Genomic DNA, 27,181 nt, shown 5'->3' with positions numbered 1-27,181 from the left:
TAATTAGCTAGATAACAAAAAGTAGCATAGAAAACAACTGGTAACTGAGAGAAACACTCGACAATGGCATCACAGAACAGGACAGAATAATCTGGCACCCTCCTAGGGAAAAGCCAGGCCCTTTAAAGATGAGGCTGATGAGCAGAGTGGAAACTGGTATGGCTCATCAGCTGCTACAATCCAGCCACACCCTCTGCCACAGCCTGACCTGTCAGGAGAAAATGAGTTTTCACAGAAACAGCCTGCCAGGCATACCTACAGAACAGAACCATGACACCTCACCCGTGGAACAAACTGCCTGACTAGCTGAGATCTGCTCAAACGGTCACTTCATTTAAATCAGGGCTGAAGACATTTTTGTTCACTGAAGCATTTTCTTGAATTTGTTTTTTAATTATCTGCATTTTTTTAATCAGTAGTTTTAGTTAAAATATTTTATTCATTCATTCATTCATTCATTCATTCATTCATTCATTTTCTGCTGCTGTATCCGCCATAGTGGGTCACGGGGAGCTGGAGCCCATCCCAGCTGGCATGAGGTGGGGGACACTCTGGGCACGATGCCAGTGCACTGCAGAGCCACACACAAAGACAGACAAAAACGCACACACACATGCACTCCTAGGGGCAATTTGGGACCGACCAATCAACCTGAAGCGCATGTTTTTGGAGGCAGGAGGAAGCCAGAGAACCCAGAGAGAATCCACGCAGACACGGGGAGAGCATGAGAGCATGCGAACTCCGCACAGAGCGGGACTCGAACCCGGACCCGCCGTTCTCCTGTTTGATTGACTTTTTCCTTTTAATTGCTCTTGTATTGATAATTTATTGTCTTGTTTTAATCCCCTTTTATCTTTTTAGTGTTCTTTCTGTGTTCTTGTCTTTGTAAAGCTCTTTGAATTGCCTGTGTATGAATTGTGCTATACAAATAAACTTGCCTTGCCTTGCCTTACTGAAATTGAAATTGAAATCGCACACACTAGTGAATGTCCGCACACACACACCTGAAATGTCCTCAAACACACTACTACAGTCACTTTGATTTTACCTTTAATTTATGTCAGCCTCTCAGATTGACTGAGAGGCTTGACGTCCAGACAGCTCCTCGGTGCTGACTCTGTCCTCAAAGTACAAACTGGAGCGGTGCAGAAGATACATTTTTTACTTGGAAAAAAAACTTTTATCCAGTTTTTATGGGAAGATCTACGTTTTACAAAGGCAACAAGGAAGTACTTGTGTGCTAACTAGCTACAAGATGGCTCCCCTCTCCATGGATGATTACGGCAAACTCCTTCAGAAGATCACTGAACTCGAATTAAAAGTGCAAAGGCTGGAGGTAAATACTGAAGTAAATGGACTTTACTACCCTACCACTTTATCAGAGTAACGGACATGAAATGTTCGCGCACACACTAGTGAAATTGAAATGTTCGCACACACACTACTGAAATGTTCAGTAGTGTGTATGAGAGCATTTCAGCAGTGTTTGTGAAAGTATTTATTCTGAATTGTGTACCTGACGGCCTCTCATAGAAATTCAGGAAGGGGCAGCAGTAACGCTGCATAAAAACCCCCTGAAGTAAAAGGGATAATTCCTGTTACAAAACATAAGCTCTTGCCAAGCCTGTCATTTTTTATAGTGTAGGAATATGAGTTTAGGGATATGAGGACATGAACACTAACCATTCATATCTGCACTCTCTCCTGCACTCTCTTTATCACCTTCCATATAAAGGCAGTCTGGCCTCTTTAGTATTCTGATGCGGTTCATGATTCTCTGTCAACATTTGACTTCACAGGCGGTGGGGATCAGACTCAAACAGACAGGTTAACCGCCTGCCTCTCGCCACTGCAGAAGGCAGTGGGAAGGAATCCCATGGACAGAAAGACAGACTGATCGAATGACAATTCCACAAACATCTAGAATAAAGAGGAGTCATATAATACACATCCAATCGAAACCTAATCTTGACCAAACAATAGAATATTTTTCAAAAGATCTGTAGAATGTGTTTGACCCCATTTCTCATCACCTTGAGCTACAATGGTATGAAACTGTCATAAAACTGAAGTCAGATAATCATCAAAGAGACAAATAAGTTTGATAATTACAGCCGAGGCCTTTATCAAAGCCCTGCATATATATTACAGTCATTTTGTGCAAGGAGGCAATAACAGTATTACTTATAGCCCCTTTAACATTCATCTCACACCCAGTTTCCTTCTGGATATGATTCTGCTGAAGTACATTTACGCCTGACATTAAAATGCTGCTGCAGTATAGAGAATGAAATTGGATTCCTCTGTTCCTCGACTAAATGCAGATTGTGTCCTTTACACCCTTCAGAAATGACAGTAAACATCTCGTCTCACATGTTGTTCAACCAGAGAAATATTTTTTGTTTAAGTTTGTCTTCAGATCACTTTTTTACACTTTGGAGTTACATTACTATTTAGGCCACCTCACAGTGCCTGGGAGGGGGAAGCAACCCAGTGCACCTGAATCCAGACCTCGCTCAGAGAAATACGATCTATATGTTCTATAAAATGAATATTTTATCCTGCCACATGTTTATAATACTTCAAACCTCAGGCGAAAATGTTGCTTCCTCAACATCAGCCACTGTAGTGTCTTGGAGGAAAGCACTTCCTTTCTAATAGCTGTTATGATTTCACTTTAAACATGGAACAGAAATATCCAAGTGTTGTGTTTTTTTGTGCTGGTTTTAGCTTCAGCTCCCAGATCAGTCCCCATTTTATCACAGACATGTAAGGAGAATAAAGAAGAATGAAAAGAATTATATTTTGTGTCCAGCCTGTACTCACACATGTTAAATATGTCCGTTTGTTCTGGGTCTCCATCATGACTTTGAATTAACATCTTTATTTAAACCGTAAGGATGATATTTGAATGTAACCAAAGAAATATGCCAATATTTATGCCAACAACCTAAAGAAACTGACCATTTTACAATATTAATAACATTAGCTACATTAAGTGAAATATTTTTAGCATGCTGTATGTTTTTCATTACATCCCGCTTCAAAGCGGTGATGTATTGTAATTGTCAGTATTTGTGTGTTGGACCTTGCGTCCGTTTGCCCCTTCGTTATTCAATGAAATATCTTTGCAACGTTGCAGACTGAAAGATGAAACAAAAAGAACTTTACTCGTGCAGCAAAGGGGATGAAAATGAGATGAGATGAACTTGACCTTGAGAAAACTAGGTCAAGGTCAAATTTCAACTTTTGTATACTCAGGAACTGGATAAGATAGAAAGACGGGGGAGAAGGCCAGTGTGACTAAGACCATAGACCATAGCTAGTGCTTTGATCTATGAAAGTAGGTCAGGGTATAATTTTGAATTCAGGGGTGTCGCGGCATGTTGCCAGTCTCTGACTGCCTTGGTTCTAATTATAATTGGGTGTTCATATAATAACATCCAATAATGTAATAACAGTAACAAAGTTGCCGCCAGTAACGTAATAATAGCTAATCATGTAATAACAGCCAATAAGGTAATAACAGGCAATAAGGTAATAACAGCTGATGTAACTGCAAATGTAGCCGCAAGAGGACAGAAGCCAGTGTCTTATTGTGCCGGTCCCAAGCCCGGATAAATACAGAGGGTTGCGTCAGGAAGGGCATCCGGCGTAAAACTTTTGCCAAATCAAACATGTGAATCAAACCTATGACTTCCATACCGGATAGGTCGAGGCCCGGGTTAACAACGACCGCCATCGGTGCAGTTGACCTACAGGGTGCCGGTGGACTACTGTTCGTTGAAGAAAAAGAGGAGGAAAGTGTGATCGTAGGAAGAGAGAGAAGAGGAATGCGAAGAGTATAGGACTGAGAGTAGGGATGTTGAATGTTGGACCTATGACAGGAGAAGGTAGAGAGTTGGTTGACATGATGCAGAGAAGGAAAGCAGACATACTGTGTGTCCAGGAGATCAGGTGGAAAGGTAGCAAGGCTACAAATTTAGGAGCAGGCTTCAAGTTGTTCTATCATGGTGTAGATAGGAAAAGAAATGGGGTAGGAGTTAACTTGAAGGAGGAGCTTGTTAGGAATGTCCTGGAGGTAAAAAGAGTGTCAGATAGAGTGATGAGTCTGAAGCTAGAAATCGAAGGTGTGAGGGTCAATCTTGTTAGTGGGTATGCTCCACAGGTAGGATGTGAGCTGGAGGAGAAGGGGAAATTCTGGTTGGACTTTGATGAAGTGATGCAGAGCATACCTAGAAGTGAGAGAGTTGTCATTAGTGCAGACTTCAATGGACATGTTGTTGCAGGTAACAGGTGATGAGGAGGTGATGGGCAGGTTTGGTATCCAGGAGGGGATTGCAGAAGGACAGATGGTGGTTGACTTTGCAAAGAGGATGGAAACGGCTATAGTGAATACTTTCTTCCAGAAGAGGCAAGAACATAGGGTGACCTATAAGTGTGGAGGTAGGAGCACACAGGTAGACTACATCTTGTGTAGATGGTGTAATCTGTAAAGTAATTGTAGGTGAGAATTTATCCAAACAACATAGGATGGTGGTGTGTAGGATGACTCTGGTGGTGAGGAAGATGAAGAGGGAAAAGGCAGAGCAGAGGACGAAATGGTGGAAGCTGAAAAAGGAAGAGTGTTGCATGACTTTTAGGAAGGAGTTAAGAAAGGCTCTGGGTGGTCAGGAGGTGCTTACAGATGACTGGACAACTACAGCTATTGTGATCAGAGACACAAGTAGGAGAGTAGTTGGTGTATTATCTGGAAGGAAAGTAGATAAGGAGACTTGGTGGTGGAATAAGGAGGTACAGGGTATAAGGAGGTATAAGGAGGTTTCTGACTGGGTTGTTCAACAGGATCTTATATAGTGAGAAGATGCCTGAAGAATGGAGAAGTGTGCTGGTGCCCATCTTTAAGAACAAGGGAGATGTGCAGAGTTGTGGCTACTACAGAGGAATGAAGCTGATGAGCCATACAATGAAGTTATGGGAAAGAGTAGTGGAAGCGAGACTAAGGGCAGAAGTGAGCATTTGTGAGCAGCAGTATGGTCTCATGCCAAAAAAAGAGTACTACAGATGATAGATAGATAGATAGATAGATAGATAGATAGATAGATAGATAGATAGATAGATAGATAGATAGATAGATAGATAGATAGATAGATAGATAGATAGATAGATAGATAGATAGATAGATAGATAGATAGATAGATAGATAGATAGATAGATAGATAGATAGATAGATAGATAGATAGATAGATAGATACTTTAATGATCCCAAGGGAAATTCAGATGCAGTATTTGCTTTGAGGATGTTGATAGAGAAGTACAGAGAAGGTGAAACGGAGGTGCATTGTGTTTTGTAGATCTGGAGAAAGCTTATGCTTATGCTCAGAGAGGAACTGCGGTATTGTATGAGGAAGTCTGGAGTGCCAGAGAACTATGTTAGAGCGGTGCAGAACGTGTATGAGGACTGCCAGACATTGGTGAGGTATGCTGTAGGTGTGACAGAGGAGTTTAAGGTGGAGGTGGGACTGCATCAGGGATCAGCTCTGAGCCCGTTCTTGTTCACTATGGTGATGGACAGGCTGACAGACGAGTTTAGACAGGAATCTCCACGGACAATGGTGTTTGCAGATGACATTGTGATCTGCAGTGAGAGCAGGAAACAGGTGGAGGAGAAGCTTGAGAGGTGGAGGTTTGTCCTGGAAAGGAGAGGTATGAAGGTTAGCCGCAGTAAGACAGAGTACATGTGTGTGAATGAGAGGGACCCTAGTGGAAGAGTGAGGTTACAGGGAGAAGAGATCAAGAAGGTGGAGGATTTTAAGTACAGAGCTGGAGTTAGTCGAGATGAAGATGCTGAGGTTCTCTTTGGGAGTGACCAGGATAGATAGGATCAGGAATGAGTACATCAGAGGGACAGCACATGTTAGAGGTTTTGGAGATAAAATCAGAGAGACTGAGATGATTTGGGCATGTCCAGAGGAGAGACAGTGAATATATTGGTAGAAGGATGCTGAGTTTTGAAGTGCCAGGCAGGAGGCCTACACTTTAAGAAATGATTCAAGGACCTAGTAAATGTGACAGTAATATATAGTTATGCATGCTCAATAGAAATTCTGCATATCATCATGATGAGTATTTGATTTGACTACATCAAAATTAATTAGTAAAACTCCAACAGGAATATTTGTGTGAAATAGACACATGTAAATTTAGTTTACTTGCTTAAAGTAAAGTATTATTTGAATAACAGATGACATGGTTTAAATATTTGTAATAATAAGTGTATGTTTCACCAACCTTTTTAAGAATATATTAACAAATATCAGTTAGTTTTAATAAGTGCAATTATTAAACAAGTCAACTCAATTTTATTGGACACGTAACTAACAACTTAAAAAAATCAAGTAAACAGAAGGGAACCGATTCCACCTTTTTAGGATTTTGGGGCACTGGTCACTCACTCTGGCAGTGGCTTAGTGGTAGAGCAGATGTCTTAAAGACAGATCGCCCAGCCATTGGTGGTTCGAATCACGCTCCCACCAGGACATCCCTCAGAGAGTGAGCTGATGGAGGGAGGTGTCAGCTCACCTCCCAGCCACTGCCGAGGCGCCCTTGAGCAAGGTGCTGAGCCCCCTCATTTTGGAGTGCGACCTCCTCAAATTCAGTTACATTTACTCAATTTGGTAATTGAACCAAATCAATTAGTTCAGACGTACTAGAAAATATTACTTAGATTTTACTCATGACTCAGGTTTTGTTTTAACAGATTTGAGAGCTTTCATATCTATTCAATATTTGTTAGTTTAAAAATGTTTCACTGATTGAATTAAGTACATGCAGTGTTATTTTTTGGAGTATAGATCAAGACCAAATAGGAGGCTTATGGATGAAGTGAAAGAGGATATGAAGGTAGTTGGTGTGAGAGAAGAGGATGCAGAAGACAGGGTTAGATGGAGGCAACTGATTTGCTGTGGCGACCCCTGAAGGTAAAAGCCTAATGGAAAAGAAGAAGAAGGTAATAACAGCCAATTACATAATAATAGTCTACAAGGTTATAAAAGTCGATGACATAATAACAGCTGATAATGTAATAATAACCCATAAGGTAACAACACCTGATAACATAATAACAGACAATATTGTTATAACAGCTGATTAATTAATAACACCAGGTTATTATGTAATAAGCTGATAACATCGGGTTATCAGCTGTAATACAGTCGCAAAGGTATTTGGTGGACTAATGAACGGACGAACGATATTATCAACTGTAATAAGTCGATAACATAATAACACCCAATAAGGTAATAACAGCTGATTCATTAATGACATTCATTCATCTTCCGAACTGCTTTATCCACCGTAGCGGGTCACGGAGAGCTGGAGTCTATCCCAGCTGTCTTAGGGCACGAGGCGGGGCAAACACCAGGCAGGACGCCAGTGCGACGCGGAGCCACACAAAGATTGACAACCATTCACGCTCACACGTAATAACATCAGGTTATTACGTTATCAGCTGTGATAACCCAATGTTATGGGTTAGAATTATTAGCTGTACTAGCAGCTGACAACCTGATGTTATCAGCTGTTATTATTACATTCCGTGACGGTGGATGTATTGTAATTGTCAGTGTTTGTGTGTCCGTCCGTTCATCCGTCCGTCCGTTAGTCCACCAAATACTGTATCTTCACAACCGTTGCAGATAGAAAGATGAAACAAAAGCACATTACTCACGCGGCAAAGAAGATGGAAATGAGATGATGAACTTGACCTTGAGAAAACTAGGTCAAGGTCAAATATCAGCTTTTGTACACTCATGAACCGGATAAGATAGAAAGACGAGGGAGAAGGCCAGTGTGAGTAAGACCATAAATCAAAGCTAGTGCTTTGATCTAGCTATGCTTTGATTTAAAATTTTGAATTCAAAGACTGCAACATTCCTGCAACTAAGGCCTTGTCCACACGATGCCTGAACTTTTTGAAGATGCAACTTTTTTTACCCGGCATCGAAAACGTTTCTCGTCTACACAACAGCGTTTTAAAAAAAATCTCTGTCCACACGTAAACGCATCAGTGCTTTGATCAACACGTGTATAAGCAGAACTCCGAGAACGACAGGAGAGAGGACAACCTTAAGGACAACCTTCATCACAGAGTTCTCCCACCAGCAGGCAGCATATCCCGGTCTGACCCAGAACTGGTGTCGGCGTCTTTGGCGAGGAACATGAATGAATGAATAAATACATATATAAACCTTATGACACATAAATAAATAAACAGACGAACAAATATTTAAGTGCAAAGCATGTTTATCAACGCATCTTTGACATGGAGCTGTTATACATCAGAAAATAGCCGGTTTTAGCTCCGTTTGTTCATGTAGATACGGGTGACATGCATGACGTCACAGCGGTGTTGGTCCCAGGGACATGCCCCCCGGAAAAAAAAAAGTTGCGGATCCAGTGTCTACACGACAACGCAGACCCAGCGTTTTCAAAAAATTCCACCTTGACCAGCGTTTTCAAAAAGTTGCATTTTCGTTCTGCGTTATCTAAAGTTGCATTTTCATACTGCGTTATCTACTGTATCTTGCGTTTTCAAAAAGTTCCGGCATTATGTGGACGGGGCCTTACCCGGACTTACCCTGAAAGTAGGTCAGGGTAAAATTTTGAATTTAGGGTGTCGTGGGATGTTGCAGTCTCTGACTACCTTGGTTCTAGTTCTTACTGTTGATAAAGACTGGCCGCGTAATGAGCTGGTGTCTCATCTGGGGTGTACCCTGCCTCTCGCCCAGCTAGCTGAGATAGACCGAACATCCTGTGACCTGCAAGGCAGAAAAGGGGCAATCGATGAGACAATTATGATCATCTGGTCTACAATGGATGGATGGATGGATGGATGGATGCCAAAGATCCAAGCAGAATGTCATAGTTTGAAACTTTGTGGGCCAAGCTGCTCTTTCTGATGAGTAAGGAGTTAAATGTGTCAGAGTGTTAATGATGATAAGCAGAAGAAAAGCTATACATGTGAAAATCTGAGGCCTGAGCAATAAGTGATTAGCTTAGCTTCAAAACCAAAACAGACGGACTCTGTCCAAGGTGTAAATAGTATTTTACCAACACTTTGTTAACAAGTTGTCTCATTTTTCTTTAACCAACACAGGTGACAGTCAGTGTGGTTTACGATTCTTTAGACCTGACGATGTAATGCTTGACTTATGGCTAATTTTAGGTTGTGTCTCATCTGATTTTCCCAAATGATTCATGCTTATCGAAGGAAGCACATGTATACAGGAAAGCAAAATAATTCACACATCATCAAGATAGCTGCTCTCGTGTCAAATTATTGGATTATGGATCGATTTATTATTAATTTATTTCTTGCAAAATGTTTTGAACATCTAATTCCAAATATCTATCTCTGTACTATGGGAAATTAATTATGGGTGTGGGCTTGAGATAAAAAGATTATATCAATGGGATCAAGAGGTATCAGCATCTACAGTATATGCATACAAACATCCAATTGCAGCAGTGCCAGGGTGTCATTGTGAGAATATTACAAAGAGAAGTCTTTTGTTTACTAAGTAATGTACTAAAAATATGACAGAATGATGCTTTTCATTTTCAAATATCACTTGGTTGGTCTCTACAGTAGCATGTGCCATGCATTTACTCAGCAGTGTGTTGTCTGGTTGTCTTGTCTTCCTGCCACAGTCCGCAAACATGCAAGCTAGGTCCCGCCATTCCTCTAAATTAGCTGTAGGTGTGGATGGTTTGCTATGTTCAACCTCAGGTCACTGTCTCAGCAATTTGGTGTTAAGTAGGTTAAAGTTTTGTTTTTAAGAACTTTATCTCAGACGAAGAAATATGCCATTACTTTTTACACTATTTTACTTATTTTAATTTTGAATCTCACACAATCTGTGGAATTTACACACACGCTGTATCTAATTGCATTCTCAATGCACTGACTTCTACTGTATGACTGTTGAGGAAATCTTTAGCATTAGCATTCAAGGATTGAAAAATAAAATGGTGAGAATATCAAACATTACAGTGTGCCCTCATTCTTTGCGGTTAATGCGTTCCAGGAACCACATGCGATTAATGAATTCAGCGATAGAGTGACAAACTTATTTATCTTCTTCTTCTTGATTTTTAATTTGTATTTCTTTTTATTGGTTTTTAGTATTTTTGAAGCACTTTAGCACTTTCATCCAATGTAAAATTGTAAAATGTTTGAGTGCAATTGAAGTGTTTTTGCAAAAATCAAATCTTCTTCTTCTTCTTCTAAAATGACAAAAGACCTAAATAACTTTAGGAACATCTGGTGTCACAAAAATGTCCTATGCACTTTAGTTGATGATCAACTCACTCTTGCAAATTTCCTGATATAATGCACTAATTTTTAAATTGTATTTCTTTTTATTGGTTTTTAGTATTTTTGAAGCACTTTAGCACTTTCATCTAATTTAAAATTGTAAAATGTTTGAGTGCGATTAAAGTGTTTTTGCAAAAAACAACAACTTCTTCTTTCAGCTTTTCCCTTCAGGGGTCGCCACAGAGAATCAATTGCCTCCATCTAATCCTGTCTTCTGCATCTTCTTCTCTCACACCAACTACCTTCATGTCCTCTTTCACTACATCCATAAACCTCCTCTTTGGTCTTCCTCTAGGCCTCCTGCCTGGCAGTCTGGCAGTTCAAAACTCAACTATTTATCTATTATTTATATCTATTTATCTTGCTTCTCTGCACTGGCTTCCTGTGAAAGCTAGGATACATTTTAAAATACTCCTCCTCACTTACAAAGCCCTTCATGGCCAGGCACTGACCTATCTGAAGGAACTTTTAGTTCCATATAATCCATCTAGAGCATTACGCTCTCAGCATACTGGCCTTCTGGTGGTTCGTAGAATTTACAAAAGTAGGACGGGGGTTAGAGCCTTTTGCTATCAAGCCCCTCGATTGTGGAACCACCTCCCTACCTCAGTTTGGGAGGCAGACACCCACTCACTATTTAAGACCAGACTAAAAACTTTTCTTTTTCACAAATTTTACAATTAAGGCAACTTAAGCTACTACGTTTTTTTCTTATAGACCTACACTGCTGGAGACTCAACATCCAGACTCACTGAGTTCCTCCTCCTCCTTCTCTCCAACCATCTCTGTTAGTCCTCCTCCTCTCCAATCTCACTATCCAATCACACTCTACTAACTCAACTTCTCTGTGCTCTATGTCCTAACAGGTTTTTCTCAGGTTCACTCCTCATCCACCCATCTGCTATGGACCTGCTCTTCTCATCCCACCAGTATCACCCCTAACCTAATCATTGGCTGGGGTCCGGCTTCCTTTTTTTCCCCCTCCCCGCCACCATACTGATCCACCCCTCATCCACCCATCTGCTGTGGACCTGCACCTCCCATCCACCAGTATCACCCCTCACCTAACCATTGGCTGGGGTCCTGCTGCCTCTCTTCCTTTGTGTTATCTTACTGTTCCACCCCTCATCCGCCCATCCGCTGTGGACCTTCCTCTGTGGACCTGCACCTCCAAGCCCACCAGTATCACCCCCATCTATCCATGTGCTGTGGACCTTCTCCTCCAAGCCCACCAGTACCACCCCTCATTTATCCATCGGCTGGGGTCCTGCTTCCTTTCTTCCTCTGTGCCGCCATACAGTCATCCACGAAGCTGTAATTGTGCCTTGACTTTAGCTTTGGGAAACATAACTTTAACCATATTGATACTGTCTCTATCTGGCCTATCTGCCACTCTCTCTGTCTCTCTTTCTATTTCCCATTCTTATCGTCCTTTGTTTTCTTTTTAACCCAGCTGGTCAAGGCGGATGGCTGCCCAAAAGAGTCTGGGTCCTGCCCGGAGTTTCCTCCTCATCGAGGGAGTTTTTCCCCGCCACTGTCGCTTATGCATGCTCTGGAGGGTTCAGTTGGGTTTTTTCTGTCTGTTAAAGCGCTTTGAAATGTCTGTTGCCATGATTAAGCGCTATATAAATAAAACTTGATTGATTGATTGATCTTATTATTTATGGTAATTTAAATGTTTATGACCGTCCCCATACCTACTTGCTGTAGCACTGTGTTGCCCCTGTCTAGCTTCAGTGTTTCTAATTTAAGAGGTTTTCTGCTGATGAGTATTTGAATAATGAATTACCGATCAATCATCAGTCCTCTCTATTACATGACTTCCAACAAGTCACTTTTTATGTAGGCTGAAATAATGTATGACTCCCTCTGTTTCTGGATACTTGACTCAAATCAGAACGATAAGGAGTTTAGCTCCTATCTCCAACCAGATTCATGTTTTGTCGGCAATTTGAGGGCTTTTCGTCACGATTGGTATGCTGTGTGAATACCAAGCACGTCAAAACAGGAACAGTGACTCTGTGACTTTAAATTATGTTTCCACTTATAATACAGTACACAGGAGTGAACAGATTAATTAGTTTAATTAATTTCAATGCGTTAAAGGAATTGCTAATCCCCTTAAAACACTTCTACCAGTATCAATTTCACTCCGACTTTCTGTATCATATCTTGTTCTTCTATTTCACAAGCTTTTCCACCAAGAATAATATGTCTGCGTGTGTGTGTGTGTGTGTGTGTGTGTGTGTGTGTGTGTGTGTGTGCGCGCGCGTGCGTGTGTGTGTGTGTGTGTCCTAGTAGCTACTCCTAGTCCACTATCACCCGATGGCATGGGCCACCACCACAGAAGACCACAGCCATCATATTCATAAAGGAGATAAAATTAATTTCCTTTCTCTATCTCTGACTGCCACTCTCCACCTCCCCTATCTCCTGTACTCCCTCCTTCCCTCGTCCCCACACTGTTCATACATACATTTATCTCTTAAGTGGGGTATGTCTTCAGTTACTTGCCGACTTCTGTCTCTCTCCTCTGTTTTATTTGTTGTTTTACCGCCTCACGTCAAGTCAGATAGTCGCCTCCAGTCTTTATCTATGTCAGGTTTATTTACCTAATGGAGAGGAAAGCTATTAGACACTGCTGGCTTCCTTGAGTTTGCTCTTGTTGCTCCTTATCAGGAATGCACCACGGTACCACACATTCATCTATCCACAGTAGTTTTCTGTCAGTTGCATTGTTTTCTTCAGAAAAAGTTGTTTCCCTCATTCTTCCAATGCAAATGAATGTTCTCTAATGAGCTGTATGAGTCTTCAGCAGTGTTCCCTCTAAGCTGCACTGCTTGCACAGTCTCAGCGCACAAGAAACTCTATGAAACTCTATAAAATTTGATATGAACATATTGTGACATCCAGTGTGCTGTTTCTGTTGTGTGTTGCTGCCTTGAGTTGTTCTGTGTGAATTGTGGGCTAAATCACTTCCATTAAAAGTAAACCAATGAAAATTGCTACTGTAGTTTGATTCTTTTAATGAGCCATGTAACTTGCTATGATCCAAGGTTTTGAACAAGTGTGATACTGGTATGAGGCCACGGCGCGCAAATCTAATGTTGCTCACAGTGGTCCTCAGTGTGCTCAGTAAGTTTGTGTGTATGCCCAGACACATGAAAAATTAGAAGAAACGTTGGTCTTGAGGGTTTTTTTAATACTAACATGAATTCCCAAATGCACTGTAAATTTTTGACTTAGCTTTTTCAGTGAAATCTGAACAGAAATGTATGGGAAAAGATGAATTTACCTAGAGAAAAGAGACGTTTGAACAGACACACATCCATCAGACACACATCCATCCATCCATCCATCCGTCCATCCAGCCATCCATCCATCCATCCATCCATCCATCCATCCATCCATCCATCCATCCATCGACATGTTTTCCAATGAACATCTTTGCCATGTAAGAAGGGTGATCATGGTGAGTGATTCCTTCTCCATCCACAGAACACATTACCTTTAAACAGTTCTCTTTTAATAAAAGCATTGCCACTCTGAATATTAAGCACACGTTTTTTCCCTAGCATGCCACAACGACTCTGAACTTACGTAATTTAATATAGCCAACCCCTACAGCTTGTGTAAAATTGTATTGTTTTCTTTCATAGGAAATGGGGTATGACTCTGTGGAAATTATCCTGCAGTTTTGCCCTGGAATAATCATGCATGGAAATGATGAGAAGATGTCATTAAGCAGACAGTTGTGTATGAAAAGCTCTTGGTTCCCTCAGGGAATGTGGAATGTGTTAATCACTGTGTAAAACAAAAATGATTTCTAATAGTGGGGGCTTCCACAGATTAACTAAGGCGGGAATTCAGAGTCAGCTGATTTCTAGTTGGTGGTGTACTTTATTTCACATTTAGAAAAATCTTTGCATTGATTTGACAACAGACATTTGTTGAGCTAATTACCAAGTTGTCAGCTTGTTCTACAGTACATTGTACCTGAAATAACTGCAATTCACGATACTGTTGTCACTTCAAAACTAGTTTTTGCAGTGGTAGAATGGTCATTTCATTCAGTACAGAATATACCTTTATCTGTTAACAGTATTGTGACACCAAAATACATTGTGAAAATGTGATGCGAAATAAAAATGTCCAACAAAAATAATTATGAAATTAAACCACACAACCAAAACAACAAGTAAAATGTTCAGCCTTTAGTACACGGGTTCAGATTTAATTCCTCCATAGACAACGTATCGTTTGTCATGTTTCTGTAATATATTCATGCTTCAACAATATGGGGTGTTTCTGCTTTATTTTCATCACATTAAATGTTAATTTTTTGAACTGAACTCAATGATTGTCTTGACATTACAGATATTTTCAAATATTCCTGCCTGACTCAATACTTGAATCTTCTCTGACCACAGGTCTCATTTGCTATTCATGCATGTCTCCTTTAGAAAAATGTATGATTATTATTATTCATATTATTATATGAAATACAGTAGCAGCCTACCCATTTGTCAGCAATATTGATCATTTAATTAAACAGAAAGTGAGTCTGCTGGTTTTCCCATTGAAGGCTTTGTATGCATCTGAATCTACCTCCCCTTTTCTAGCCTTGGGATTTCCTTATGAATTACTGTATTGTTTCATTCCTCTTGCTCCCGTTTATTCAATGTCACCCTGTTCCCCTCAATTTCCTTGGAGCTAGTGCTTTTTCTTTAATGTTTACTGTGTTGTCAAGCTTGGTCGCTTGGATTGGGCCTTCACTTTAAATGTCGTTCCTTTTGCTCTACCGTCACACATCACTGACCAGAGACTGAAGTCACGATGGAAGCCTCACTATGCACCAAGTATGTATTTCCCAATGATGTTCATTTAAATGGTGATTTACTGTCTGTCTGCAAGAATGTGCCAACTTGGTGAATTAAACTCTCCTGGTATGACTTTAGCTAGATTGAACCTGTAGGCTCCTGTAATTCATTTGTAAGGCCTGGTTACTATACTCATATCTGCTTTTGCTTGAACTAGTCAAGCATTTATTCCATGAGCAGTTTTTGTTTACCATTTACTTTACAAGATGTGGCAATAGACTTAACTAAAAAGTGCGGATGCACAATTAAAACAAATGATATTTGACTGTAATACATGTGTGTATCAATGTGTGTGACAGTAGTCATAATTCATCAACATGTTGTCAAATTGGGTGGCACAGTGGCGCAGTGGTTAGCATGTTCTCCCCGTGTCTGCGTGGGTTCTCTGGGTTCTCCGGCTTCCGCCCACCTCCATAAACATGCGCTTCAGGTTGATTGGAATTGCCCGTAGGAGTGAGTGTGTGTGTGCGTGGTTGTCTGTCTTTGTGTGTGGCTCCGCGGTGCACTGGCGTCGTGCCCGGAGTGTCCCCCGCCTTACGCCCTATGCCGGCTGGGATAGGCTCCAGCTCCCTGTGACCCGCTACAGCGGATACAGCGGCGGTACGTGAAATGAAAATATAACAGCAAACGTTACCATTGTGCTAATAGGATCTTGGCTCAAAGATGAGTTTGAAAGCAATCCATGTACAAAATACACAGAAGTGTAAAAACAAACAAACCCCAAACCCCCGACATATCGACACCAACATTTTATGATGTCCCACTTTCATGCTAATTTTGATGTACATTTGAATCACTAGCAATTTTAAAATGTATGTAATGCGTGTTTTTATTTACTTGTACATACAATATAATTAAATAAATCTTACATGTGCTTTTTTTGTCCTCGTTGGTAGGTTTCAGTATTTTATTTTCTTGTAGTCTGGAGACTGTTATCTGTTGATTCACGGTTTTTTGAAGATGTCGGGAGGTATTATTTCTATACTCGCTCTCTAGTTTGTAATTCAGTTTTCTGGAGTTGCAGTCATGGTAACGTTCAAAGTTCACGACAGTGGAGAGCTACGACAGTAAACACAGACATTTTACGGCAAGCATGAGTCCTTGCAAGGCTTGCGTTTAGTCGGAAAAATTAAAGCTGAAGTGTACTCTTGAATTAGTTTTCTAAGCTTGAACAGGACATTTTCGAAGTTAAAGTTTGCCATCAGTAGAAATGGATGTTGGGGAGCTTCTCAATTATCAGGTAGATGTTTTTTTCTGCTCATCAATATGAATGAACTTGAACTAAGCTCATACATCGAGTTGCATGCAGAAGTAACGCTCGCTGTTTGCTAATGAACGCTAAAAATAATTTTGATCTCATTATTAACCTTTTGTCTGTATATTTTCATTGGATTTCACCAGTGAAAGCATTTAATTGCGTTTGTTCTCTTGTTCTTACTGATAAATCACGTTAGCTGTTAGCTTGCTAGCAGAAGTGGACGCTAGCGATGTCTAGAAGAATTGTAATAACTTACTGAAAATAGACATGTAAACATTCGCATTTTTAAAACCCCGTAACATTAGTTATTTAATATACTAAATGATAAATGTTTGAATATTTATTAACCACCAAGAAACAATACTGGTTTCATGAACACTGTATTCTCAAAATGATTCGGTTCCCCCTACAGTGTAATATGTAACACATTTATGCGCCGGATGTTATACTGAAGTTCATAAATGTCCATCAGTACCCTATGATCAAACTCAAACATGTTCAACTCTGCTGGTCCCCAAATACAAGAAAGTCTTCTCTAGTCACTCTAAACCATCGAGATGAGTAAGAAGTGTGAAGGTTAATTTGTATGGAGCAATGACAAAAGCCGTAATTTTCTGGGTCCCACGGATTTGTGGCGAGAATGAACCTGATGCTGTAGAATATTGTCCATAGACGCATAGCGGTGGATCAGAGATGAGTTGAGGCTGCTCTGCTTCCTTAGACACTAGAAAGTTGCAGTATGTTGAGGTTCAGATGTATTCTGAAGTTGCCATCTGTGTAAGAAAATGAAGCTAGGATGTGACAGTTATCCCAAACTGGTCTCAAAAGTTTTAGACGATGTTGAGGATCATTCTAGATCGACTGTCAGTTCACACTCCGAAATATTTGTTCCACATGGGTCTTGAACCGGCCACAGTTCGGTTCCCAGACCTATGGGCTGAGCGACTGCAGCCGCAAAATGTGGAACCCTTCACAAATATGCGTGTCATCTTTGGGCAGGGGCCATGCTACTCTTCTCTGTATTGTTCCAATTACAGTATGTACTACCGAAGTATTACATATACTATTGAATTACATATAACATGTAACATGGTGAGACCAGCGATGTTGTTTAGTCTAGAGACAGTGTCACTGAGGAAAAGACAGAAGACAGAGCTGGAGGTAGCAGAGATGAAGATGCTGAGGTTCTCTCTGGGAGTGACCAGGAAGGATAGGATCAGGAATGAGTACATCAGAGGTTCTGGAGATAAAAGTCAGAGAGGCCAGACTGAGATGGTTTGGACATGTCCAGAGGAGAGATAGTGAATATATTGGTAGAAGGATGCTGAGTTTTGAACTGTCAGGCAGGAGGCCTAGAGGAAGACCAAAGAGGAGGTTTATGGATGTTGTGAAAGAGGACATGAAGGTAGTTGGTGTGAGAGAAGAGGATGCAGAAGACAGGGTTAGGTGGAGGCAACTGATTCGTTGTGGCGACCCCTGAAGGGAAAAGCCAAAAGGAGAAGAAGATGATGTAATACAATAAAAGTAGGTGGCTATTGTGGAATATTTCAGAAAATATTAAAATTAAATTAAAATTAAAATATCTCAGGACAGCTGACAAACACTGGTATGCGTTATGTTTGAACCAGGCCGTAGAAGTAGAAAGATGGACCGTACTGTAGATTCTTGTTAACAAGGGTTCAAGCATTTTGAGAATGCAGTGGCTAGTAGTAGTTTGTGTTCGATTTGGGAAAATATCCTGTTCTCAATTAATTTGGTTGTTGACAGCAGCTGGTAAATATTTACTATTTAACCTAATAGACAATGGAGTGGACTGATTTTAGAGCCAACAATAAATGTATCAGTGTATCACTGGTGGGCCACTTATTAACACATTTGTGTCAGTACCATTCTTTGAAAGTGCATTTAATTTTTTAAAGTTTTATTTTCCCAAAACAAATACTCAAGAGCTTCAGATCAAAATAACTGAATCCATTCAGTTTTAATTACTGCAGATTGATCTTATGTGGTTGTTTTTACTTTTAATTTTATTTTTTTCATGATACGCCTTTACGATATGGCTTTAAATCATTCTTATGCATGACGTTTTTTCTCCAGTTTCATGAGAGCTGCAGCTCAGTCATTTAGGAACTCACGCTATCCTTCCACATGTACTTCTCCAAAGCATACAGAATTTCTATTTCCAACATTATATTTGTCACCGTCTTTCATCTTCTAGCCTGACAGAGGGGCAAAGCGACCCAGGGAAGAGGATGGAGGGGCAGCTGGAGAAGATGATTCCAGAGGAGGGAAGCAGCTGAAAGGGATTGGTGCCCGGGAGCTGGCCCGATACCGAGAAGCAGCAGGAATTGGAATTGAAACAGGAGGTGAAATGAAGGAGGCTGAGGAGCTGATAGGGGACAGGAGGAAGATACTGGATAAGCTGATGGACCAGGACGAAGAGGAACCTGAGGTAATTCAGACACTACCTCCTGTTTTAAGTGTCACATGTACTAAGGTCTCACAAGTCATAGCCCCTTATTAATATCAGTAATGCTTCACTCATGGTTTTGTGTATTTTCAGTTTCTGCATCTTTTTTTTTTTTTTTTTTTACTTTTGAAGAGTTTGAGGTACTTGAATCGTCAGGACTTGAAGAGTCATCACAAGTGTTTCACCTGAGCCATTCCCCTTATGAGAAATGTGAGCCCTGGTGCGCTTCATAATTCAAAAGGCAATCTGCAGTGTATGTTGGCCAGAGATGAAGTTTCAGAAGTGTGGCTTATTTTAGCCTTGTCTTGGTTTTCTGCTTATCAAAACCTAAAGTGTCCATAGGTCGGTGGAGATGCAGAATTTTTTGTAACATTACAGTTATGTTCTGTTGCAACCTTTTCCCTTCTGATTTCTGTGTTGTACTTTGACAGCCTCTGAATAGGTGGTTGAATCCAGAAGTGTATTCCGGCCTGGCTCACGTTAGACGTGCAGAGAAACCTCTTCACACATAGCGTAATGTTTGACCTTTCTTCAGTGAATGTCCGTCTTTCAGCTATCGTCTAGTCTTTTGTCACAGTCTATGACCTTTAAATATCATCCACACAACTCGCGTGGATCCAAAGACTAATATGTACAGTACATTCCTGTTAAGGAGCAGCGTCCATGTTAAGCTTTTACATTCATAGGGGACACTGTTGTGTAGTCCTACAACAATGTCACATGGACAACACAGTTTATGGTGCAGTGTGGCAACATGGGAACAAACATGATGGAACACAGCTAAGCACGCTAATGCTTTTCTTTCAGAGTGTAGGTTCTTCCCCTCACATTATAAAATACATAAGTACAACAAAAATGTGCATTTACTGTAATCACCTTGATTCTGCTGCCAAGGATTAACTGTAAAAAGTTATTGTTGTTGTTTTTGAAGTATTTTAATATTGTTAAAGTTGTAATAGTGTAAGTACTGTTGCTATTCACCTGTCCTTGTTTAAGCCTTACTTTTTCCAAGCACCTGTTGCTTCCTGACATAACAATTTTTATATTTATACTTGCTTTTTTTAAAAAGTGTTTTTGTTACTATTTTTTATGCTGTTGAATACAATTTGTGTGATTGTTCCCTGGGATGACTAGTCACCACTTTATAGAAGGTAATTGTAGATCTGAATGAAGGATGTATTAAACATGTGTTAGACATCTTAACCAGGGTTTGTCTTAAGAGAAAAAGCAACTCATTTGCTCCACCAAGTATTATGCTTGATGTCAGAAGAGAAAACAAACCATCATTTGAATCATTCATCTTAGTTTCAGGAAGCAGCACTGCAGCTTCTTTAGTGTTTGTTGTGGAGTGCTACTCAGAGGAAAGTGCTTCATTGGTCTATATTGCCAGTCCATTGTAATTTCCTAACCTGTCATTTTCTGACCAGCACTTTACAGGCTTTTAAGCCAGCAGGGGTCAAATACTTGAGCTTTTCTCTGACATACAGAACATTTCTTTTTACTCTACTCCACTTACATGCGCTGGTTTTTATTCATTGTTATCCCAGTAGAATTTTCCTTTTTTCACGTCATCTTTCCTTTGAACCTTTTCACCCCTTCTCCTTCCATTTTGTGCCCATCAAACAGGCCGAACTGGTGGATGAGAGTTCAGTGAAGAAAATGATCCTGACCTTTGAGAAAAGGTCATACAAAAACCAGGAACTGAGGATTAAGTTTCCAGACAACCCAGAGAAGTAAGCCCAATGCTGGAGACACACAATGTTTTGCTCTTTTTCTTTTGCGTATTTTAATTACTGACACAAAGTGATATGAATTAAGTTACATTTTGAATGGTCTAACTAAAACATACATACAGTGCTATGAAAAAGTATTGAATGTGCTCCTGGATTTTCTCTTTCTAACCTGTCACAACAAAGCTGCACACAAAACAAAGGTAACCTGTGCAATTACATGAAATAGTTGTATTTAATGTGACAGAAAGGTTATCCAGCACCTAAATCACAAGTATGAAAAGCTATCGGACTTCCTGAACTAGTAGGTGGTTGTGTCGCCATTGACAGCAAAGAATTTCCGCTCACGGACTGATGACGGGACATTCTCCTTCAGAACTTTCAGATAGCAGAATTCTGCTTCCCTCAGTTAAAATTACTCATCCCGACTCTGAACCAGCAAGGTTGCATTCTACGTTATATGGACACCGCCATACCCGATCAAAGGTGTACTGTTCTTTGACTGGATTGTTGTGTTTGGCATAAGCCAGTCAGTAAAATAATCTCCAAATGCTCTGAGGTCATAAAAGAGGTTTTGTGGCAAAATTCAGCTTTAATATTCTCCTTGGATAGCAGGATCTTTCTCTGCCGCCACTCCCCCCTGGATTCCTATTTTTTCCAGAGGCTTTTTAAAGTGCATCCATGAACACTGCCTCGTTCTGAGGTGATAGAGGTCTGAGGGTCATTGGATGTTTTCTCTAACTACTGTACTTGGAATGAGTCTTTATTATGTTCGTGGAAGAATTTTGGAAGCCCAGCCACTTTTTGTTCCAAATTCTAAATTTGTAGAAAATGTGTCGTACTGTAGATCAGTGGAGACCCAGTGCCTTCGAAATATCTTTATAACCCTTCCCAGACTGGGGTATTTCAATCACCTTCTTCCTTCTCTGTTCTGGGATTCCTTTATATTTTGTCATAAAATAGTCGTGTGAAAGTTTGTATTCTCTCTGGCTCCTTTTTGTTTTATGTTAAACTTTAGTATGAGATACACTCAAAACTAGAAGAAATCACAAGAGCTTACCATATTTTCTCCAAGCACTGCATTAGTCACACACTCAAAACACAATGTGCCATAAGCCTGGTATTTTCTTTTCCTGTCATAATACTGTATCTCTGTAAGAAGTGAGTAAATTCCTCTTCTGTAGTTTGAGATGAATTGTAACGTAGAATGCCAGCACGCTAATTTTGACGCATGTCCTGCTCTTTTAACCAGATTCATGGAGTCAGAGCTGGATCTGAACGACATTATCCAGGAAATGCACGTGATCACCACGATGCCAGACCTCTATCACCTGCTGGTGGAGCTGAATGCTGTGCACTCGCTGCTGGGCCTCCTTAGTCATGAAAACACTGATATCCTTTCACTGCAGATGGTTTTATCCATCATGAATGGCATTTCACATGTTTGTCCGACAGCTTATTTTTATGCTTCTACCTCCAAAATTAATAAGAACATCAGTGAGTCACACATTATCCTGAATTAAATGATCTTAATTTGTTCCTACATGTTGTTTGACTTATAATTTAAACACTAAATAAAAATCTATTTTTATACAAAGTCAAATTATACTGCAATCTTTTTATCAGTAAGTGAAAAGAAGGAACAGAATAAACTTCTAGAAGATGAGATAGACATTCGAAGACTACATATCTCTTCCAACTCCAAATCCAATCGTCTCTTAATCCAGTCAGCTATGATATTTGTTATTTATTTCCAAATCTATTAAAACTTTGATAATTAATGTGTGTAGCTGAAGCTCCAGGATTGTGTTTGAGTGACAAATTTCCTCAGATGGTGTCACTTCATGGTATAGTTGGAAACAAGTACCATAAGCTTATTTGACTTCTGCAGAATTCTCATGACATGTTTGATTCTAGTGGCTCATGGTTACATTACCCGCTAGGAACATATTCAAATCTTATTAGTCAAGTTGCTTTGTAGGTAATAAATAGAGGTTTTGTTATAGAATAAGAATAAGTGCATAAATTCTGATCCCTTTGATTACTCATCCACCATGGCTCTGAGGTTGCTGTGCAATGCTTAATCGGTATAGGACTCTTTTAACGCAAGACTGTTTTCCTTAACCTTAACCACATGTTGCCATAGCAGTGGTGGACCTGCTTCAGGAACTGACAGATATCGACACACTCCACGAGAGCGAGGAGGGTGCAGAGGTTCTCATAGATGCTCTGGTAAGTGCATCGGTGTTTGACTGTATTGATGAAGCAGCAATTTGTGGAGCTTGCTCTCTAAGACATGCCAAAAGTATTGATTAACTGTAAAGTTTAATAGTTCTAATTGACAGAAAGACATGCAGACATTTAGAGGTGGTGCTGCTGCAGACAAGTGTCTGCCCTTATATTGATAAATTGATTCATATTGGTATCATGAGTTATTTATTTGTGTCTCCAGAGTAGACATATTAAAAGTAGAAGCCTGTTAAAACAATCATAAAAACAAAATTTTAGTGGAGGTGATACAATTTGAAACACAGACAAAGCCAGGAATGGATAACGTATTTGTGGTTTTTTTGTCACCGTTAAATAATCATTAGTTCAACCAGTTAGCTCTTTGTAGGTGGATGCCAATATGAATTGTCGTGGCAATTAAATATGTTTGAGATTTAATTTGGAAAGTGACAAGAATTTAGTCAAGGGAACAAAAACTCATTTCAAAGTGTAATGCCAGCCACATAATTATAGCATCTCCTCTCACACCATTTTCTTTGTCACCCTCCAGCTGTGTCTGTTGGCATCAGCTCTATCTTTAACATCCACTCACGCTCGCTTTGTGTCGCCGCTTTTCATAGCTCAGGTTGGGACTCTTTCTGTCTATGAACCAGGAAAGTTTAAAAAAAAAAAACTTTGTTATTGTGCTGACAGCTAGATCGGCACAGACAAAGGTCAGACTACAATGATGTGCAGATAGATCTATTATGGAGCAAAGAACTGTATGTCCACCATGATTCCACTACATTCAAGAAGTGTTGAATGTGCTTTATACCCAGTTGAATCCCGTCGTCCTTCATCAACTTGTAGTTTATCACCACGATGGATAAGCAGTTTTATCTTATGTCTCATTCTGGAATCCTTTTGTACTCTTAAATTCAGTGGCTCTATATGAAATTGAAATATTAATACGTCTGGGTTATGAGACTCATCATTTACTGAATAATTGTCATTGGAATTATCTGGGGTAGACAGCCTTTTAAAACATGGACTCATGACCTGACACAAGAAAGTGTTGACTTAGTAAATAAATGCATCTTTTAAAAGCTTGATTGCAACACATTCATTCAGTCAGCTGTATTATATTTCAGGAGGGAAATATAAAACATGGAGTCAAGTAAACACATTTTCAATTAAAGAAGTGAAATAATTACAGTTTGGATGCTCTCATGTATTTATTATCAGTCTCCTCTTCCTCCCTTTCATCTTCGTCTTGAATACACTGACATGCCGTTGTACTGGACTTTGAATAGCCCCAACTGAACATGATGTGCTACTGGTGACAAAGATAGTGTGTTCTATTCAGTATTCTATGGGTTGTAAATATACAGAATATTGTGGGGGAGTTTTGTGCTAGAAAAAAACACTTTGATCTCTCATTGAGACACATTTGTAGAAATACATTTGGAATGTCATTTCAAACAACTCCAAATGCATATTTCTTTTCCACCCAACCGGTCAAGGCGGATTGCCGCCCAAAAGAGTCTGCATCCTGCCCAGAGTTTCTTCCTAAATGAGGGAGTTTTTCCCCGCCACTGTGGCTTATGCTTGCTCTGGAGGGTTCAGTTGGGTTTGTCTGTCTGTTAAAGCGCTTTGAAATGTCTGTTGCCATGATAAAGCGCTATATTAATAAAACTTGATTGATTGATTGATTGATTGATTGATTGATTGATCTTGGCTTTAATGTGTAAAAATCCTGTTTCACATATTCTTCTTGTGTCCAGACAAAAATCATGTCAAACAACTGGGCAGTCTGAACAAGGCCAGAGACATTTTACATAAAAGCTGCCCTTTAATTTGAGAAGACGCCACAGTATATCAGGCAGTTTGGTAATACTTTCAGGACAAATGCATCTTATAAATACAGTCCATTTACCATGCAATGGACCGCTCACACTCTTCTTTACCGCTACTTCCAAGGGAAACGGTTTCAGGGCAGCAAAGGTTGGTTGAATCCATTTGTCTTTCCTCTTTGCTGTACTGCTTCCAGCTCCTTTGTCCTTGTTGCCAGAAGGCCAGGTGGTATCCTTGATAAGATGAATCAAAATGATCCACGACGGTCTCTGGTGGCTCATAAATCTGTGTCGACTGTCTTTTTTTCATCTGTAATAGTACTTTTATCCAGCCAGGCAGAACCCCGCAAGCTCTGTTTGGTTATGAGTCTCAAAACTTGACTTGACTGATAACACCTGGATAGGCTCAAGGAAGCTCAGACAGGAACCAGGTTTCCTCTGCCAAGGCTGAAGCTTAAATAAACTCCAAAATTATTCATATTCACAGTGAGCTTCAAATTTTAAAAGTACAGTAATTGATGAATTAAGAGTCATATTCGTAAGCATAGAGTATCCTAAAGTCATATTTCATAGCAATTAAGATCTTCTTCTTTCGGCTTTTCCCCCCAGGAGTCGCCACAGCGAATCAGTTGCCTCCGTCTAACCCTGTCTTCTGCATCCTCTTCTCTCACACCAACTAACTTCATGTCCTCTTTCACTAATTTCATAGCAGGGAAGATGAGCAGAAGAAATAAGTTCTTAGGTTTAATGTTATGTAAATAACATTTGAGGAGTAGCTGAGTCTTGGTCCTTGAATGTGACCCACTCCTTGATAAACCCTGATAACTTTTCTGTATGGAAAAGTTATCCATCGGGCACAATGTTTGTTGTGCCGGGTGGAGCGGATTCTCCTCTTGATCTGGTAAATGTTGGACTTGTCTGTGCGCAGTTGGAGGGTCAGGTGGTGGCCCTGCTGGTGCAGAACATGGAGCGGCTAGATGAGCAGGTGAAGGAGGAGGCAGATGGCATCTTTAACACTTTGGGTAAGGAAATGAACACCAACGCTGCATTCACTGTTTATCCTAGACCCCTGGACTGAGAACTACAGTAGAGTCCAGCTACTGGCTTGCTGCTGACATTTAACAAACATGTCTCACATAGTGGTCAATGGCTGCGAGGTATCCTCAAGATTCTGTTGGTGTTGATTTGGTGGTGATACATCATTTTTCATTTTTGCAGAAATTTTGACCACAGCTGGCTCTTTTGATTACATTGTGAAATGGACATCAGCAAAAGTTCTGATTCAGAATCTTTTTCTCTGAGCGCTGGGAGACAGAGCCTCTTTTAACACTGCCAATATAATAAAAAGTAATAACAGGCAAATCAAAATTGGAAGTTATGATTTCTACCTCTGTGCACAATTGGATCCAAAACTCATTTTGGTTCATTGACGCCACCACCGATATGTAAGAGGCATACCGCAGATTGTGAGTCACTCAAATTAATTTTATGTATCTGTGAAGAATGATAGTTTGCGTGTGGAACCAGATCAAGTTATAAAGTTAAATGAAATTTGTTAACTCATAAATGCCTGATGATAAACACACAATTAAAAATTTTAGGAATCTGATTTTGCAGTCACTGAATGTCAGTGGCATGTATGCCAGCCCAAGGTAAAGTGATACAGCTGATGATCTAACAGTAATGCATTAGAGAATGTGTGAACTGTGCACACTCACTAGTGTAACGTCTTGTAGAAGCCCTAAACCTAGCAGACACGGACACGCACACTCACACTATCTCACATACACACAATTTGGAAAGCTCAATCTACCTGAAGTGCATGTTTTCTTGGAGAAAGCCGCGGAATGCGTAGAGAACCCATGCAGACAATTGGAGAACATGCAAACTCCGCACAGACCCGAACGCGGAACCACCTTGCTGTGCGGCGACAGCTCTACCCGCTGCGCCACCGTGCTGCCCTGTAGAAAACACATGGTGTAAAAATCGAATTTCCAACTACATCACAATCACAACACAGCAACAAATCCCAAAAATTAAGAGTGTCACGTTGCCAGCTTCTAATCCTCCTACATCATCAGTAGTCCGCAACACTTTATCACTAATGGGTAACGATAAGCAGCTCAATAGGTTTTTCCAGTTTCAATATGCCAGCTCAGAGTAAATAAAGCGTGATTGCTCAGCATCAAGCATGTTTTTTGTCATGGTTCAACCTCTTGGTCTTTGCGATGTTTCCTAGTTGTGCATTTGTGAATAAATACATAGCCTAATTAGAAGTTTGGGTATTCATGAGTTGGAACCTTTCCTTGTTGAAAACACAGTGAACCAACTTGAGCTAACATGGCTATACACACATCCCAGCAGCAAAAACAAGCTGTAGAACAACTAAAGAAAACGTTCTCTG

At 40.2% G+C, this 27,181-nt stretch overlaps 1 protein-coding gene and 1 non-coding gene across 2 annotated transcripts in view; one reads left to right on the top strand and one right to left on the bottom strand.

The window, feature by feature from the left end:
* Window positions 1–16,357: 16,357 nt before the first annotated feature.
* Window positions 16,358–27,181, top strand: part of ctnnbl1 (catenin, beta like 1) — a 76,694-nt gene continuing 65,870 nt past the window's right edge. Inside the window, exons 1-6 of the mRNA XM_068331969.1 lie at window positions 16,358–16,498; window positions 18,735–18,968; window positions 20,613–20,719; window positions 21,969–22,108; window positions 22,851–22,948; window positions 25,706–25,799. Of these exons, the coding sequence (XP_068188070.1) occupies window positions 16,469–16,498; window positions 18,735–18,968; window positions 20,613–20,719; window positions 21,969–22,108; window positions 22,851–22,948; window positions 25,706–25,799 (703 nt within the window). The 5' untranslated portion in view covers window positions 16,358–16,468. The remainder of the gene's footprint in view (window positions 16,499–18,734; window positions 18,969–20,612; window positions 20,720–21,968; window positions 22,109–22,850; window positions 22,949–25,705; window positions 25,800–27,181) is intronic.
* Window positions 17,471–17,572, bottom strand: LOC137591074 (U6 spliceosomal RNA). The gene has a single exon (XR_011034593.1). It is a non-coding gene; the product is annotated as a U6 spliceosomal RNA (small nuclear RNA).

The sequence above is a fragment of the Antennarius striatus genome, chromosome 2 (assembly GCF_040054535.1).
Source record: "Antennarius striatus isolate MH-2024 chromosome 2, ASM4005453v1, whole genome shotgun sequence".
Lineage (NCBI taxonomy): Eukaryota > Metazoa > Chordata > Actinopteri > Lophiiformes > Antennariidae > Antennarius > Antennarius striatus.
Note: the sequence above shows the minus strand (reverse complement) of the source record. Positions and strands in the feature narration are given on the sequence as shown.